The 19,114-nt window shown below is 44.8% G+C and overlaps 1 protein-coding gene across 1 annotated transcript in view; it reads right to left on the reverse strand.

The window, feature by feature from the left end:
- The window catches only part of LOC139377368 (voltage-dependent R-type calcium channel subunit alpha-1E-like), a 99,687-nt gene that overhangs the window by 3,049 nt on the left and 77,524 nt on the right, over window positions 1-19,114 (reverse strand). The window contains exons 31-44 of the mRNA XM_071120392.1: window positions 15,605-15,769; window positions 15,008-15,118; window positions 14,795-14,875; window positions 14,411-14,530; window positions 12,499-12,564; window positions 11,894-11,985; window positions 11,549-11,723; window positions 11,130-11,257; window positions 10,812-10,908; window positions 10,611-10,728; window positions 10,244-10,351; window positions 10,050-10,150; window positions 9,799-9,908; window positions 9,562-9,661 (exon numbers count right to left, since the gene is read on the reverse strand). Of these exons, the coding sequence (XP_070976493.1) occupies window positions 9,562-9,661; window positions 9,799-9,908; window positions 10,050-10,150; window positions 10,244-10,351; window positions 10,611-10,728; window positions 10,812-10,908; window positions 11,130-11,257; window positions 11,549-11,723; window positions 11,894-11,985; window positions 12,499-12,564; window positions 14,411-14,530; window positions 14,795-14,875; window positions 15,008-15,118; window positions 15,605-15,769 (1,572 nt within the window). The remainder of the gene's footprint in view (window positions 1-9,561; window positions 9,662-9,798; window positions 9,909-10,049; window positions 10,151-10,243; window positions 10,352-10,610; window positions 10,729-10,811; window positions 10,909-11,129; window positions 11,258-11,548; window positions 11,724-11,893; window positions 11,986-12,498; window positions 12,565-14,410; window positions 14,531-14,794; window positions 14,876-15,007; window positions 15,119-15,604; window positions 15,770-19,114) is intronic.

Below are 19,114 nucleotides of genomic sequence, written 5' to 3' on the forward strand. Positions count from 1 at the left end.
GATTCCTATAGGGCAAAAAGTACACTGCAGACCAGTTCAACCAAACAGCATAGAAACAGTACAGTGAGCACTGAGAATGAAAACCTCTCTTTTCCTCCACTAACCGGACTACAACTTGGCAATGCACTACTAGTATCTTCATTCAACCATTACTAGGGATAGTTGCTTTTTTCTAAATGTTTTTCTTTAACCGGTATTTCCAGCATTATCCACTAGGTTTGCTGCAGGTAGGAAATCCTAGGAAATCTTTTTTTAATTGACACAAGTTGTCTCCAATCCATCAATCAATATCTGGTTGCGTGTGAGTGTTTGATGTGGGGGATCGCCTAAGCCAGGGGAGGCGTAGCTCTTCGAATCTTAATTAACAGCCTGTTATTTGGCAGGAAATACTATTTGTAGATCAGATATTCTACACCTCAATTTGCTCAAGCTGATCCTCTCCAACAGACTCTGAAGTGTAGCTAAAAATTGGTAAATTAGGTGCTGTTTAAGGGGCGAGTCAATTAAACCAACCATGGAAGTGTGTTGTAGCAAATTCGTGGGGTAGCCCCGACTAGGACTCGAACCCAGGTCCAGCAACTGTCAAGCCAACACCTTACCCAGAATTATGAATTTCTTGACGTATTTACAAGGAAAAGTACTTTTATTCATGGTTATTTCTATTGTTTTTAACATGTACTTTTTAACTAATTTAAATTTAATGCAGTGTTTTATGTTTTTATGCCGTTTTTATGTGTATAAAATTCCGTACAAAAATTGGCTGTTTTTAAAGGAAATTCAACAATACAACTTTTCCAAAAGAAAAGAAAAATATGAATTTCATGCAGTGAAATTATACAACAAATGTTAATTTTGTCTCAGGAACACGAGTGGAGAAATATTTCCTTCTTTCAGCATCTCTTGAGAAAACACAAATGTGCCTGTAATGTGTAATCCTTGACACTTATGCAAGCAGACAGTATTTCAACCACATGAAATATGCACCCAAGACGAACTGAAGCCTTATCAGAAAGGTGTTTCGTCGTTTTCTCAGCTCTTAATTTCCTTAAAACCAGTCAAACTGATGACATTTGGACATTTTGCACAGGGTAAATCTTTCCACTGTTTGAGTTATTGCGTTTTCTCCCCGGTCCCTAAACAAACAGACAACTTTACTGGTGTTAACTAGATCACCAACGCATGAATTCTACTGATGTAAGACATTCTGGTAGCACTATTTTACTTTGACAGAAGAGAAGCTGCATGTATCAAATGGAAAACAAATGTCCTACCAAAGGCGGAAAATTATAATATGTCCAGTGTCGGAAATTACATGTGAAGTCGGAAGTTTACATACACTTAGGTTGGAGTCATTAAAACTTGTTTTTCAACCACTCCACAAATTTCTTGTTAACAAACTATAGTTTTAGCAAGTCGGTTAGGACATCTACTTTGTGCATGCCACAAGTAATTTTCCCAACAATTGTTTACAGACAGATTATTTCACTTATAATTCACTGTTTCACAATTCCAGTGGGTCAGAAGTTTACATATACTAAGTTGACTGTGCCTTTAAACAGCTCGGAAAATTCCAGGCTAATTGACATCATTTGAGTCAATCGGAGGTGTACCTGGAGGTGTATCTTCAAACTCAGTGCCTCTTTGCTTGACATCATGAAAACGTTTAAAGAAATCAGCCAAGACCGCAGAAAAACAATTGTAGACCTCAGCAAGTCTGGTTCATCCTTCGGAGACATTTCCAAATGCTTGAAGGTACCACTTTCATCCGTACAAACAATAGTACGCAGGTATAAACACCATGGGACCATGCAGCCGCCATACCACTCAGGAAGGAGACGCGTTCTGTCTCCTAGAGATGAACGCACTTTGGTTTGAAAAGTGCAAATCAATCCCAGAACAACAGCAAAGGACCTTGTGAAGATGCTGGAGGAAACAGGTACAAAAGTATCTATATCCACAGTAAAAACGAGTCCTATATCGACATAACCTGAAAGGCCGCTCAGCAAGGAAGAAGCCACTGCTCCAAAACCGCCATTAAAAAAGCCAGACTACGGTTTGCACATGGGGTCAAAGATCATACTTTTTGGAGAAATGTCCTCTGGTCTGATGAAATAAAAATATAACTGTTTGGACATAATGATTATCGGTATGTTTGGAGGAAAAAGGGGAAGGCTTGCAAACCGAAGAACACCATCATGAAGCACGGGGGCTGGCACCATCATGTTGTGGGGGAGCTTTGCTGCAGGAGGGACTGGTGCACGTCATAAAATAGATGGCATCACAAGGTAGGAAAATGATGTGGATATATTGAAGCAACATCTCAAGACATCAGTCAGGAAGTTTAAGCTTGGTGGCAACTAGTAGACCGGCGACGACGACCGCCGAGCGCCACCCGAGCAGGAAGGGGAGCCACCTTCGGTGGTATTCGTGACACAATGACCACAAGCATACTTCCAAAGTTGTGGCAAAATGGCTTAAGGACAACAAAGTCAAGGTATTGGAGTGGCCATCACAAAGCCCTGACCTCAATCCAATAGAAAATTAGTGGGCAGAACTGAAAAAGCGTGTGCGAGTAAGGAGGCCTACAAACCTGACTCAGTTACAACAGCTCTGTCAGGAGGAATGGGCCAAAATTCACCCAACTTATTGTGGGAAGCATGTGGAAAGCTACCTGAAACGTTTCACCCAAGTAAACCAAATTAAAGGCAATGCTACCAAATACTAATTGAGTGTATGTAAACTTCTGATCCACTGGGAATGTGATGAAATAAATAAAAGCTGAAATAAATCATTCTCTCTCCTATTATTCTGACATTTCACATTCTTCAAATAAAGTGGTGATCCTAACTGACCTAAGACAGGGATTTTTACTAGGATTCAATGTCAGGAATTGTGAAAAACTGAGTTTAAATGTTTTTGGCTAAGATGTATGTAAACTTCTGACTTCAATTGTATAGCAGAAACTTGTCTAAATTACAGGTGAACATAGCAGTGAAAGTAGCAAGTAGTAAATTAATTATAAGCTAAATTATTATTTAATTATTATGGTGGCTCGAACTGCACAGGTTGACTACTTTTTGAAGTGATGTGGTTGTTTGACAATCAGATGAAAACATCTTCACACAATACGCGTGATATGCGAAACTGAGCCTGCACAGTAAACAGGATAAGATGTTTACACAGTATCCCGTTTTAGATCAGAATATCCCAGGCATCTTCTCAGAGTTTCTCATAACCAGGATATAGGCTTTTTCCAGTTATTGGATAGGATGTGTCATGTATTGTCATATTATGTCTTGTTCCTGTTCTTTCTCTTCACTTCGTCTCCCTCTGCTGGTCGTATTAGGTTACCTTCTCTTCCTCTCCTTCTCCCAGCTGTTCCTCATCTTCTCTAAACTACCTCGTTCACCCTTTTCACACCTGTTCCTTTTTTCCCTCTGATTAGGTCTCTATTTCTCTCTCTGTTCCTGCTGCTGTCTTTGTCAGATTCTTGTTTGAGTTTCTCATGCCAGAACCAAACTATCGTCTCGTTTGCTTCACCCTTGTCCCGTCCTGTCGGAATCTGCCTGTTCATCTGATGCTACGTGTGATCAGGTACCTCTGTCCTCTACGACCCGCGCCTACCCAGAGAGACCAGCAGTCTGTCGCCGCTAACCCAGCTATTCTCCTCTGCTGCTAAGAAGGGGACTCTAACCCAGCTATTCTCCTCTGCTGCTAGAAGGGGGACTCTTCTGTAAATATCAGAAGGACTTTATGATTCATTTATCGCCCTCTCTGCGGGTTGTCTATTTGCCATTATATACATCTGAAGAGGATCTATGTCTTCCCTGTGTTTTGACATTAAAGGACTCTGTTTTTGTTAAACCGCTTTTGGGTCCTCACTCACGTGCATAACAGAAGAATCTGACCAAGAATGGACCCAGCGACTTCAGATCCTCTCCACTCAGCCGTCGAGATCCAGGGAGCGATGCTAGGCAGACACGAGCAGGAATTGTCTGCTGCTCGACATGCCGTTGAGACCCTGGCCGCCCAAGTCTCCGACCTCACAGAACAGAATCACCATCTCCGCCTCGATCCACCGGCCACTTCCAGGGCTTTCGAATCTCCGGAGCCCAGAATCAATAACCCGCCGTGTTACTCTGGGGAGCCCACTGAATGCCGCTCGTTCCTCACCCAGTGTGATATTGTGTTTTCTCTCCAGCCCAACACTTACTCCAGGAGCACAGCTCGTATCGCCTACGTCATATCTCTCCTTACTGGACGGGCTCGTGAGTGGGGCACGGCAATCTGGGAGGCGAGGGCTGAGTGTACTAACCAGTATCAGGACTTTAAGGAGGAGATGATACGGGTTTTTGATCGTTCTGTTTTTGGGGAGGAAGCTTCCAGGGTCCTGTCTTCCCTACGTCAAGGTAATCGATCCATAACAGATTACTCTATTGAGTTTCGCACTCTTGCTGCCTCCAGTGACTGGAACGAGCCGGCTTTGCTCGCTCGTTTTCTGGAGGGTCTCCGCGCGGAGTTAAAGGATGAGATTCTCTCCCGGGAGGTTCCTTCCAGCGTGGATTCCTTGATTGAACTCGCTATTCGCATGGAGCGACGGGTTGATCTTCGTCACCGAGCTCGTGGAAAGGAGCTCGCGTTCTCCGTTGCCCCCCTCTCCGCATCACTACCATCTTCCTCCGCCGGCTCGGGTGCTGAGCCTATGCAGCTGGGGGGTATCCGCATTTCGACTAAGGAGAGGGAACGGAGAATCACCAACCGCCTCTGTCTCTATTGCGGTTCCGCTGGTCATTTTGTCACTTCATGTCCAGTAAAAGCCAGAGCTCATCAGTAAGCGGAGGGCTACTGGTGAGCGCTACTACTCTGGTCTCTCCTTCAAGATCCTGCACTACCTTGTCGGTCCATCTACGCTGGACCGGTTCGTCAGCTTCCTGCAGTGCCTTGATAGACTCTGGGGCGGAGGGCTGTTTTATGGACGAGACCTGGGCTCGGGAACATGACATTCCTCTCAGACAGTTAAGGGAGCCCACGGCCTTGTTCGCTTTGGATGGTAGTTCTCTCCCCAGGATTCAGCGTGAGACGCTACCCTTAACCCTCACTGTCTCTGGTAATCATAGCGAAACCCTTTCTTTTTTAATTTTTCGTTCACCTTTTACACCTGTTGTTTTGGGCCATCCCTGGCTAGTTTGTCATAATCCTTCTAGTAATTGGTCTAGTAATTCTATCCTCTCCTGGAACGTCTCTTGTCATGTGAAATGTTTAATGTCTGCTATCCCTCCTGTTTCCTCTGTCTCTTCTTCACAGGAGGAGCCTGGTGATTTGACGGGGGTGCCAGAGGAATATCACGATCTGCGCACGGTGTTCAGTCGGTCCAGGGCCACCTCTCTTCCTCCGCACCGGGAACCACTCCCCCCGGGGTGTACTATACTCTTTGTCGGCTCCTGAACGTAAGGCTCTCGAAGATTATTTGTCTGTAGCTCTTGACGCCGGTACCATAGTCCCCTCATCCTCTCCCGCCGGAGCGGGGTTTTTTTTTGTTAAGAAGAAGGACGGGTCCCTGCGCCCCTGCATAGATTATCGAGGGCTGAATGACATAACAGTGAAGAATCGTTATCCGCTCCCTCTTATGTCTTCAGCCTTCGAGATCCTGCAGGGAGCCAGGTTTTTCACTAAGTTGGACCTTCGTAACGCTTACCATCTCGTGCGCATCAGGGAGGGGGACGATTCGAAAACGGCGTTTAACGCTCCGTTAGGGCACTTTGAATACCGGGTTCTTCCTTTCGGCCTCGCTAACGCTCCAGCTGTCTTTCAGGCATTAGTCAATGACGTCCTGAGAGACATGCTGAACATCTTTGTTTTCGTTTACCTTGACGATATCCTGATTTTTTCACCGTCACTCCAGATTCATGTTCAGCACGTTCGACGTGTCCTCCAGCGCCTTTTAGAGAATTGTCTTTTTGTGAAGGCTGAGAAGTGCACTTTTCATGCCTCCTCCGTCACATTTCTCGGTTCTGTTATTTCCGCTGAAGGCATTAAGATGGATCCCGCTAAGGTCCAAGCTGTCATTGATTGGCCCGTTCCTAAGTCACGCGTCGAGCTGCAGCGCTTTCTCGGCTTCGCAAATTTCTATCGTCGTTTCATCCGTAATTTCGGTCAGGTGGCAGCTCCTCTCACAGCCCTTACTTCTGTCAAGACGTGCTTTAAGTGGTCCGTTTCCGCCCAGGGAGCTTTTGATCTTCTCAAGAATCGTTTTACATCCGCTCCTATCCTTGTTACACCTGACGTCTCTAGACAGTTCGTTGTCGAGGTTGACGCGTCAGAGGTGGGCGTGGGAGCCATTCTTTCTCAGCGCTCCCTCTCTGACGACAAGGTCCACCCTTGCGCGTATTTTCCTCATCGCCTGTCGCCGTCGGAACGTAACTATGATGTGGGAAACCGCGAACTGCTCGCCATCCGCTTAGCCCTAGGCGAATGGCGACAGTGGTTGGAGGGGGCGACCGTTCCTTTTGTCGTTTGGACTGACCATAGGAACCTTGAGTACATCCGTTCTGCCAAACGACTTAATGCGCGTCAGGCTCGTTGGGCGCTGTTTTTCGCTCGTTTCGAGTTCGTAATTTCTTATCGTCCGGGCTCTAAGAACACCAAGCCTGATGCTTTATCTCGTCTCTTCAGTTCTTCAGTAGCCTCCACTGACCCCGAGGGGATTCTCCCTGAGGGGCGTGTTGTCGGGTTGACTGTCTGGGGAATTGAGAGGCAGGTAAAGCAAGCACTCACTCACACTCCGTCGCCGCGCGCTTGTCCTAGGAACCTTCTTTTCGTTCCCGTTCCTACTCGTCTGGCCGTTCTTCAGTGGGCTCACTCTGCCAAGTTAGCCGGCCACCCCGGCGTTCGAGGTACGCTTGCTTCCATTCGCCAGCGTTTTTGGTGGCCCACTCGGGAGCATGACACGCGTCGTTTCGTGGCTGCTTGTTCGGTCTGCGCGCAGACTAAGTCCGGTAACTCCCCTCCTGCCGGCCGTCTCAGACCGCTTCCCATTCCCTCTCGACCGTGGTCTCACATCGCCTTAGATTTTATCACCGGACTGCCTTCGTCAGCGGGGAAGACTGTTATTCTTACGGTTGTCGATAGGTTCTCTAAGGCGGCTCATTTTATTCCCCTCGCTAAGCTTCCTTCTGCTAAAGAGACGGCACAAATCATCATCGAGAATGTTTTCAGAATTCATGGCCTTCCGTCAGACGTCGTTTCGGACAGGGGTCCGCAATTCACGTCTCAATTTTGGAGGGAGCTTTGCCGTTTGATTGGGGCTTCCGTCAGTCTCTCTTCCGGCTTTCACCCCCAGTCTAACGGTCAAGCAGAACGGGCCAATCAGACTATTGGTCGCATCTTACGCAGTCTTTCTTTTCGTAACCCTGCGTCTTGGTCAGAACAGCTCCCCTGGGCAGAATACGCCCACAACTCGCTTCCTTCGTCTGCGACCGGGCTATCTCCTTTTCAGAGTAGCCTCGGGTACCAGCCTCCGCTGTTCTCGTCTCAGTTCGCCGAGTCCAGCTCAGGCTTTTGTCCAACGTTGCGAGCGCACCTGGAAGAGGGTCAGGTCTGCACTTTGCCGTTATAGGGCGCAGACTGTGAGAGCCGCTAATAAGCGTAGAACTAAGAGTCCTAGATATTGTCGCGGTCAGAGAGTTTGGCTCTCCACTCAGAACCTTCCCCTTAAGACAGCTTCTCGCAAGTTGACCCCGCGGTTCATTGGTCTATTCCGTATTTCTCAGATCATTAATCCTGTCGCAGTGCGAATTCTTCTTCCGCGATATCTTCGTCGCGTCCACCCAGTCTTCCATGTCTCCTGTGTTAAGCCCGTTCTTCGCGCCCCCGCTCGTCTTCCCCCCCCCCCCATCCTTGTCGAGGGCGCACCTATCTACAGGGTCCGTAAGATTTTGGACATGCGTCCTCGGGGCCGTGGTCATCAGTACCTAGTGGATTGGGAGGGGTACGGTCCTGAGGAAAGGAGTTGGGTTCCCTCTCGGGACGTGCTGGACCGTTCGCTGATCGATGATTTCCTCCGTTGCCGCCAGGTTTCCTCCTCGAGTGCGCCAGGAGGCGCTCGGTGAGTGGGGGGGTACTGTCATGTATTGTCATATTATGTCTTGTTCCTGTTCTTTCTCTTCACTTCGTCTCCCTCTGCTGGTCGTATTAGGTTACCTTCTCTTCCTCTCCTTCTCCCAGCTGTTCCTCATCTTCTCTAAACTACCTCGTTCACCCTTTTCCCACCTGTTCCTTTTTTCCCTCTGATTAGGACTCTATTTCTCTCTCTGTTCCTGCTGCTGTCTTTGTCAGATTCTCGTTTGAGTTTCTCATGCCAGAACCAAACTATCGTCTCGTTTGCTTCACCCTTGTCCCGTCCTGTCGGAATCTGCCTGTTCATCTGATGCAACGTGTGATCAGGTACCTCTGTCCTCTACGACCCGCGCCTACCCAGAGAGACCAGCAGTCTGTCGCCGCTAACCCAGCTATTCTCCTCTGCTGCTAAGAAGGGGACTCTAACCCAGCTATTCTCCTCTGCTGCTAGAAGGGGGACTCTTCTGTAAATATCAGAAGGACTTTATGATTCATTTATCGCCCTCTCTGCGGGTTGTCTATTTTGCCATTATATACATCTGAAGAGGATCTATGTCTTCCCTGTGTTTTGACATTAAAGGACTCTGTTTTTGTTAAACCGCTTTTGGGTCCTCACTCACGTGCATAACAGGATGTTTATATGAGTCAACTCAAAAACAGAATACTTGAGTATCCCGAATAATAATGGGGTATTGGTGTGCGTGTATATGTGGTCATTGACTCTCCCCTTAAACTGCCTCTGGGGCTGCGTTTAAGCAGCCCACTATTTGTAGAGCAGTGACTCTATACCTCATTCAAGTCGATCCTCTCCAATGGACTCGGAAGTTGTAGCTAAAGATGGCTCAATTAGGCTGCATTTACACAGGCAGCCCAATTATGATCTTTTTTCACTAATTGGTCTTTTGACCAATCAGATCAGCTCTGAAAAAGATCTGATGTTGGTAAAAAAAAGATCAGAATTGTGCTGCCTGTATAAACAGCCTAATTTACCAACTTTTTGCTACAACTGCCAAGTCCATTGAGGAGGATCGGCTTGAGCAAAGTGAGGTGTAGAATCACTGATCAACAAATAGCATTCCCTGCAAGATAATAGGGGAAAAAACACAGAAACCAACTAAAACAACTGGCCCTAACACTTTCTACTAGATGTGTCATTGATTCATTGTTGTCTATGTTTGGTTTGATAATGAGCTTTACCACAGGAGGTTCGGTTTTCATTGTGCAGTATTTCATATTCTGCCCATAGTTACTATATCATTGTGATTTTCCTTTTTCCTTTTGGCTCCTAGCAAAGGGCCTTATAGAGCTATCAGTGTACGCTTACTAAATTATATAAAGGCTCCTTTGTTGGTGTACTATGTGTTGGTGTTTGTGCTAGTTTAGTGTGATATACAGTACTCCTGTGATAAGTTTCTAAAGTACGTAGTCCTTGGTACTTCTCCTTACCCTGGAGTGTTGACTGCTGGTGTCCTGGTCAGAGGTCATGGGCTGCATGGCGAACAGGTCCTGGGAGAGAGGACTCAACGCCACCAGGCCTCCTCTGGTCCTACAGATGGAGGCAAGCCCCACAGGAAATACTGTCAAATACTTACTAAAGGCACAAAGCACACACACACACACACACACACACACACACACACACACACACACACACACACACACACAGAGCATGGATTGACTCACAGGGCGGAGCCGGCACTGAGGGACATGCAGGGCAGGGGATGGGCATTGTACAGAATGTCTTCAGAGAGAGTCGAGGCATCCAGCCTCTTGAACGGCATCAGGCTGGCCTTCTGTAGAGGAGACCACACCAAGCAATGTATCACTGCAGGCACTGGGTTGTGTCAACAGATCAGATGTCATGATAATCTTATACAAAAGAGAAGTGAGTTTTATACAGTACATATGATGTTAATATAGTGTGTACATCTGACCTGTGCTTCCAGCTGTGCTCTCAGCTTCTTGGCTTTGTTCTGTTTGAAGTAGTCCATGATCATCATGGAGGCATATATCTTACCTACTGTCATGTCGGAATCTGTAAGACACAAACACAGTTAGATTGCTAGTCATTGAGTGACTGACTGCCTACCAGCTCTACCTCTCCAAATCTCTCTAACGTGGGCCTGACCTTTGTTGATGGGCACCAGTACATCCAGGGTCTTCTGGGGGAGGTACGGCCATATCACATTGATCTCCTTCTGTAGCTCAGTGTCCAGAGCTACTCGGTCCTCCCCACCTGGAGCACAATAAAATATATATTTATTCATCCATTCCACAGGCAGTGGAAATTGTTGATTTTGCTAAATTTCCTGATTCAACTACTCAACCAATCATCAAGCCATTTCTAAGTTGAATCAGGTGTGTTACCAGTAATGGGCTGGACCAAAAGCCTGCATCCCTAGGATGTGTGGATCTCCAGGCTTAAGATGGAAGACCAAGTCTAAACTGGATAAACGCATGCAGATGCAGTGATGCATGGTGGTTTCAAACTCAACTCATTCCCTGACCTCGTGCGATCTTGATCTCCAGAGCGGTGCGGATGAGAGACATCAAGGTGGAGGTGAAGTGGACTGACATGTCCTCATCCACTGGCATGTTCATCAACACCAGCCTCTGTGGAGAGAGAGAGAGGGAGGGAGAGTAAACAACAGTAAAACAACACATTAAAAAGAAGAAAATAAGTGTTTCTCCCATACCTTGTAGGCCATACCTCTGGGGCATTTCTTCCCCAGACCAAGGGGTGGAGACATATGGGTCAACATCTCATACATGGCAGTGTAGTGTATACGCCCACTACGGAAGAAACAGAGAAGATGAGGAAGGAGAGAGAGTGAGTTGAGGAAAAAAGGAATTGGTAGAGGCATTCATTACGAGTTTGTGTAAAATTGAAACAGAACAAGTTGGCAAATCTTGCACAGGAATAAATGCAGTTTAGGCCTATTTAGTCTGTAGTGAATCAATACACTGCCCTCTGCTGGGCAAAGTTGAGACATGGTGGGTTTCTTATCTCTCACCATGCTGCGCGGTCGTACTCTCCCCAGACACGGACAAACTCATCCAGGTGATGAGGCCCCAGGATGGAAGAGTCTCTGGTCAGGTACTCAAAGTTATCCATGATCACAGCCACAAACAGATTCAGCATCTACACAGTCACACAAGAGGAGAGGACGTGTGAAGGATGGCATGTGTGTATGTACAAATATACAGTATGTGCTATACTGATGTGCACATGTGCATGCATGCATACAATAAAAATAACTGCTTTTAAGTATGAGAATGAAAAAGATGGACAGAGAGTGCTGGCAGAGTGGAGAGAAAGTGTATTTGTGTAGCACAATTAAATGTACTTTGTGTATCAGTAAGATGGACAGAGAGAGAGAACTGACAGATAGTGGAGGTAAGGAGAAAAAGTGTATTTCTGGAGCGTCCTCACCAGGAAGGAGCTGAAGAAGATGAAGGAGACAAAGTAGCAGTAGGCGAAGTCAGTACCACAGCCTCCCTCGTGGTCAGGGGACATGGTCATGGGTGCCATGGAGGAGTCTGGCTCACACTCCTTTCCCCCCAGACACGATAGCATGATCTCCTGCCATGACTCCCCGGTCGCACTCCTGTCAATCAATGAGTTAATCAATGAGTCAATGAATTAATCAAGAAAGCAATTATTTGATCAACCAGTTAGTCTATTAATATATATTAATTCATCATCAGTCAGCATAATCATCTACTTATAGTTTAGAATATCTCAGTTCAGCTTCCGAGTCCTTCTCAATGCGCCCACCTGAAGAGAAGCATCAGCGCACCGGAGAAGGTCTTGAAGTTGTTGTGCTGGTTTATGTGGTTTTCGTCGTTCAGTTTGATGTTTCCAAACACCTTGTGTGGATCAGGTGAGAAAAAAACATGATACTACTTCCCTTTGAGCATGGCTGTAAAGACTGTAAAAACACTAACAAATCAGCTCCAACTGATTGTAATTTTGGACATCTGTTCCAAATTATTCCCACGTATAATAGAGAGATATAAGGGATGGTATACAAATGTAAACATGGTTTGAAACGATCAGGGGCGCAACTTTGTTTTTAGAAGTGAGGGGTACTGCTCAGAGGCGTCTGCATGGTCCTAAAGTACACCGTTGCCTCGTTTCGAATCACATTCCAATGATAAAACTTGGGGGAATATGAACGCGTGGGGGATATGTCACCAGTGAAAGTTGCGCCCCTGGAAGCAATTATGTTTTAGTCAAATATTATATCTGTTTGGGCTTCTTGGTAACTATTGGTGTATGTTCCGGCTCCCTGATCATCCACTGCTGAATCTAGTTGATGATCCAAAGCCTTTGAGGCTGAAGTTACCATTGTAAAGCATATAAGCGTTTGGATGCTTTACCTGCATCCCAATGATGGCATAGATGAAGAACAGCATTGCGATGAGCAGACACACATAAGGAAGGGCCTAGAGAGAAGAAGAGATACAAAGAGATACATTATTATTTGGTTTTCCCAATAGCATACACTCTGGCAGCCTACTGCAGGTCAGTGGTCACCAACCAGACTGGTGGATCTTCAAGGCATTCCTAGTCGATCACCAAACACTTCTGTAGAAAAGCCAATGATTAAGACTTAGCGCTCCTTTTTTTTTGTGTTGCGCTGTTGACGGCAGATGCACTTGATTTAGAAGCCCTGCGCATTGGGTAGGCAAAGTTTTCCCTTTTGAACCATTCCATTTGTCTGAAAATACAAACTGCGGGAGATCTGTGGCTAAATCAAGTGCGCCTACTGTGCTGGCCAATCGGATAGCTCAAATCACCATGCCTACCTACAGCTTCCACGACCCTGCCCACAGCAAAGTTTGATACTAGCCTATGTGAGATTTCATCTTTTAAAACCATGACCGGAGAGAGACTGTCAAATACAGCAAAGAGCTGCTGTTTTTACGAGTGAGTTCATGTATAGGCTTTATCCAGCACTGTCAACACTTTTTTATTCAACACTATTACAAAACATAAAACGGGCTTCTCTCTACTTCCACTCGGGCTGCAGCTGCAATGAATGAGTAGCCAAGTGTATCGCTAACGTTGCACTTTTATTATTAGCAGCAGCTCATCGTGTCTATTTTAAAATCGAGGAGTATTTCATTTTCTCTGGTCATAGGAACAACATCTGTCATAGGAACTCACTTCTGTCGTCATGAAATGCTTTAAGAGACTCATCCATTCCGTGACCACCTGTTCACCTTCACTGTCAGTCATCCTACCTGTCCAGCTTCCCACACAGATTCCAATAATCTTTCACTAGTAATTTTAACAATGTTTACATATCTTACATTACTCATCTCATATGTATATACTGTATTATATACTATTCTACTGTATCTTAGTCTACGCCACTCTGACATTGCTCGTTCATATATTTATATATTCTTAATTCCATTCCTTTACTTAGATTTGTGTCTATTGGTATATGTTGTGAAATTGTTCTGCTAGACATGTGTATGTGACCAATAAAATTGGATTTGAACTGGAGTTTCACCATCAGGTGGAAGACTGGCCCTCTCTCTGGTCAGTCTCACCGGAGGACAGGAAGAAGAGAGACGAGACGGTGAGAGGCAGACCCTCTGCTGCTCTCTCCCTCCCGCTGAGACTAATGCCATGTTAAAATAAACTGGGGACTTGGAAATCTCCTACTTCCGATTTCAGTGCATTCAAGACAACTGAACTCGGTGACACAGACTTTCTGACCGGAAGTTCACTGACGTCATGATTTGACCTTGTTTTTTCCGAGTTCCCAGTTATCTTGAAAGCACCATGACCATCAGATGCAGGTACCGTCCAGTAAAATAAAAATCTCAATTATTAGCAAATTATTTCAATTTATGCTCAGCTGTGCCTCGCAAGTGCTACACTAACCGATTTATCTTGTTATCCAAGCTTGAGTTTTCAAATATAATATGGTCTGAGAAGAACAATATTGGCAGGCCAGGAATATCGCCAATATGCTGTGATAATGTATTAGACCTACTGGCAAACCATATTGGCAAACCTCATTCATACAGAACTGTTTTTATTAGTTTAATGTTACATTTATTAAGTCAAGTAAAAAAAAAAACTTGTGAGCGGTAGTTCTCGACTTGCTATTTGACTGCGAAAGTGATCTTAACTCAGAAAAGGTTGGTGGTTCATCATAGAGTACTGGGACCAGGGACATACAAAGAAAATACTGAACACCATGTATATGAACAAAGTTGGATATTTATTAAGTGGACATGAGAGATGGTAAAAGTAGGGGAGAACATGGCTGACCTTAAAGGATTGTACGAAGGTCCAGAGCAGGATCCGTATGGTGTAGCCCTGCCTCAACAGCTTGATCAGCCTGGCAGCCCGGAACAGCTTCAGGAAACTCATATTGAACGTGTTTATTGACTGAGATAGACAGACCATAGGAAATATAGAGAGGTGGAGACGACAAGGAATATACCGAAAGGAGGAGGGTCCGGGGAGAGAGAAGGTGGTAGAGAAATGACAAAGACATGGGCAGATAGATTTGATTGAAAGTCACTCAAGTGAACGAAGTGAGTATACTTTAATAACCTAATTTTTACTGAGAGAAAAAGCTTTACAATACTACCACCTTGGGAATCAGAATTGTTATAAAGTAAAGGTTAGGGAGCTAGAGTGAAATATCACCTGTAAGTCCACAATGATCTCAGTGATGCTGCCGAGCACAGTGATGAAATCAAAAATGTTCCAAGTGTCTCGAAAATAGTTCTGTCAGGGGACAAATGAACACCATTGTAAAATGTTGAATGGAAAGGATTATGTCTGTACATGCCACCACGTCATTGGATCAGTTAATTACATTTTGCCAACAGTTGACTAAAGTCCTACTGTCTTGCTCACCACAAAACCAAAGGCCATGATCTTGAGGATACACTCCAGGGAGAAGAGAACGGTGAAGGCCGTGTTCAGGTGCTTCAATACTGTATCATACGCTGCCGGAGCGGAGTTGTACTGCAGATGAACAGGACACAGTCAGGGTAATAGCGGGATGTATCAAACAGTGAGCAGGTTGGCATTTATTGAGATGTTTCATGTACTGGAGGCAGCTCTGCAGAATAGTTACTAGCCAAGTCATAAAATCTGAGTTTAAACATAACCCTAACCTTAACCACACTGCTAACCCTAATACCCAACTCTAACCTTAAATTAAATTTGTACCTATTTGTATAGGTTTTTAGTGGAAACCTCTCAGTTCTGCCTACAGGGTACAGCTCGTGACAATAAATGTCAACCTCTGCAGAGCGATGGCAAAGAAGAGGGTAACATATTTAATACAAAGAGTCTGAGATGTGTAATATTAAACTGTTATCAGACAAACAGGGGCACACTGGGCTTTCTCCTATGGATTTGAGTCTTTGAGAGTGAAACTAGTTTCAATCAAAGGCCTGCACATATGTCATGTTTATAAGCTCTGTTAAAAAGATATAGGTTCCATACCTTCATCATGAGCACCACAGTGTTGAGGGCAATCATGACCAGCACTGTGTACTCAAATGACGGTGACACCACAAAGTGCCACAGCCGGTACTGGAAAGTCTGTCTGTTCTGAGGCATATAGCAGGTCAGGGGCTTGGCACTGATGGTAAAGTCAATGCATGCCCTCTGATGGAGAGATAACAAAAAAGAAGAGGGGAACAAATCAGGAATGAATCTGTTACGAGTATTGTGATCAATATAAAGTGTATATCTGATCAAGATGCCAAGATGGTTATTGTAGGTGAATCAATTTCATGAACTCCTGTAATTGTACAGCGCATTCGGAAAGTATTCAGACCCCTTGACTTATTCCACATTTGGTTATTTTACAGTGTTATTCGAAAATGTATTACATTGTTCCCCCCCCCCCCCCTCATCAATCTACACACACAATACCCCATAATGACAAAGCAAAGACAGGTTTTTAGAAATGTTTGCAAATTTACAAGAAAAAAGAAAAAACCTGAAATATCACATTTACATAAGTATTCAGACCCTTTACTCAGTACTTTTTTTAAGCATCTTTGGCAGTGATTACAGCCTCGAGTCTTCTTGGGTATGATGCTACAAGCTTGGAACGCCTGTATTTGGGGAGTTTTTCCCATTCTTCTCTGCAGATCCTCTCAAGCTCTGTCAGGTTGGATGGGGAGCGTCGCTGCACAGCAATTTTCAGGTCTCACCAGAGATGTCCGATCAGGTTCGGGCTCTGGCTGGGTCACTCAAGGACATTCAGACACTTGTCCCAAAGCCACTCCTGCGTTGCCTTGGCTGTGTGCTTAGGGTCAATGTCCTGTTGAAAGGTGAACCTTCACCGAGTCTAAGGTTCTGAGTGCTCTGGAGTAGGTTTTCATCAAGGATCTCTCTGTACTTTGCTCTGTTCATCTTTCCTTCGATCCTGACTAGTCTCCCAGTCTCTGCCTCTGAAAAACATCCCCACAGCATGATGCTGCCACCACCATGCTTTACCGTAGGGATGGTACCAGGTTTCCTCCAGATGTGACGCTTGGCATTCAGGCCAAAGAGTTAAATCTTAGTTTCATCAGACCAGAGAATCTTGTTTCTCATTGTCTGAGAGTCCTTTGGGTGCCTTTTGGAAACTCTAAGCGGGCTGTCATCTGTCTTATACTGAGAAGTGTCTTCTGTCTGGCCACTCTACCATAAAGGCCTGATTGGTGGAGTGCTGTAGAGATAGTTGTCCTTCTGGAAGTTTCTCCCATCTCCACAGAGGAACTCTGGAGCTCTGTCAGAGTGACCATTGGGTTCTTGGCCACCTCCTTGACTAAGGCCCTTCTCCCCCGATTGCTCAGTTTGGCCGGGCGGCCAGCCCTAGGAAGAGTCATTTAAAAATTATGGAGGCCATTATGTTCTTGGGGACCTTCAATGCTGCAGAAATGTTTTGGTGCCTGTCCCCAGATCTGTGCTTTGACAAAATCCTGTCTCGTAGCTCTATGAACAATTCCTTGCTTTTTGCTTTGACATACACTGTCAACTGTGGGAACTTACAGTGCCTTGCGAAAGTATTCGGCCCCCTTGAACTTTGCAACCTTTTGCCACATTTCAGGCTTCAAACATAAAGATATAAAACTGTATTTTTTTGTGAAGAATCAACAACAAGTGGGACACAATCATGAAGTGGAACGACTTTTATTGGATATTTCAAACTTTTTTAACAAATCAAAAACTGAAAAATTGGGCGTGCAAAATTATTCAGCCCCTTTACTTTCAGTGCAGCAAACTCTCTCCAGAAGTTCAGTGAGGATCTCTAAATGATCCAATGTTGACCTAAATGACTAATGATGATCAATACAATCCACCTGTGTGTAATCAAGTCTCCGTATAAATGCACCTGCACTGTGATAGTCTCAGAGGTCCGTTAAAAGCGCAGAGAGCATCATGAAGAACAAGGAACACACCAGGCAGGTCCGAGATACTGTTGTGAAGAAGTTTAAAGCCGGATTTGGATACAAAAAGATTTCCCAAGCTTTAAACATCCCAAGGAGCACTGTGCAAGCGATAATATTGAAATGGAAGGAGTATCAGACCACTGCAAATCTACCAAGACCTGGCCGTCCCTCTAAACTTTCAGCTCATACAAGGAGAAGACTGATCAGAGATGCAGCCAAGAGGCCCATGATCACTCTGGATGAACTGCAGAGATCTACAGCTGAGGTGGGAGACTCTGTCCATAGGACAACAATCAGTCGTATATTGCACAAATCTGGCCTTTATGGAAGAGTGGCAAGAAGAAAGCCATTTCTTAAAGATATCCATAAAAAGTGTTGTTTAAAGTTTGCCACAAGCCACCTGGGAGACACACCAAACATGTGGAAGAAGGTGCTCTTGTCAGATGAAACCAAAATTGAACTTTTTGGCAACAATGCAAAACGTTATGTTTGGCGTAAAAGCAACACAGCTGAACACACCATCCCCACTGTCAAACATGGTGGTGGCAGCATCATGGTTTGGGCCTGCTTTTCTTCAGCAGGGACAGGGAAGATGGTTAAAATTGATGGGAAGATGGATGGAGCCAAATACAGGACCATTCTGGAAGAAAACCTGATGGAGTCTGCAAAAGACCTGAGACTGGGACAGAGATTTGTCTTCCAACAAGACAATGATCCAAAACATAAAGCAAAATCTACAATGGAATGGTTCAAAAATAAACATATCCAGGTGTTAGAATGGCCAAGTCAAAGTCCAGACCTGAATCCAATCGAGAATCTGTGGAAAGAACTGAAAACTGCTGTTCACAAATGCTCTCCATCCAACCTCACTGAGCTCGAGCTGTTTTGCAAGGAGGAATGGGAAAAAATGTCAGTCTCTCGATGTGCAAAACTGATAGAGACATACCCCAAGCGACTTACAGCTGTAATCGCAGCAAAAGGTGGCGCTACAAAGTATTAACTTGAGGGGGCTGAATAATTTTGCACGCCCAATTTTTCAGTTTTTGATTTGTTAAAAAAGTTTGAAATATCCAATAAATGTCGTTCCACTTCATGATTGTGTCCCACTTGTTGTTGATTCCTCACAAAAAAATACAGTTTTATATCTTTATGTTTGAAGCCTGAAATGTGGCAAAAGGTCGCAAAGTTCAAGGGGGCCGAATACTTTCGCAAGGCACTGCACAGGTGTGTGCCTTTCCAAATCATGTCAACTGAATGTACCACAGGTTGACTCCAATCAAGTTGTTGAAACATCTTAAGGATGATCAATGGAAACATTAGGCTCAAATAGCTCAATTTCGAGTCTCGTAGCAAAGAGTCTGAATACTTACTGTAGGTAAATGTGTTTTTTATTTTTAATACATTCGCAAAAAATGATTAAAACCTGATTTTGCTTTGTCATTATGGGGTATTGTGTGTAGACTGATGAGGATTTTGTTTTATTTCATCCATTTTAGAATAAGTAACATAATACTGTAACATAATAAAATGTGGAAAAAGTCAAGGTGTCTGAGTACTTTCCGAATGC

This window comes from Oncorhynchus clarkii, chromosome 20 (genome assembly GCF_045791955.1).
Source record: "Oncorhynchus clarkii lewisi isolate Uvic-CL-2024 chromosome 20, UVic_Ocla_1.0, whole genome shotgun sequence".
In the NCBI taxonomy this organism is placed as follows: domain Eukaryota; kingdom Metazoa; phylum Chordata; class Actinopteri; order Salmoniformes; family Salmonidae; genus Oncorhynchus; species Oncorhynchus clarkii.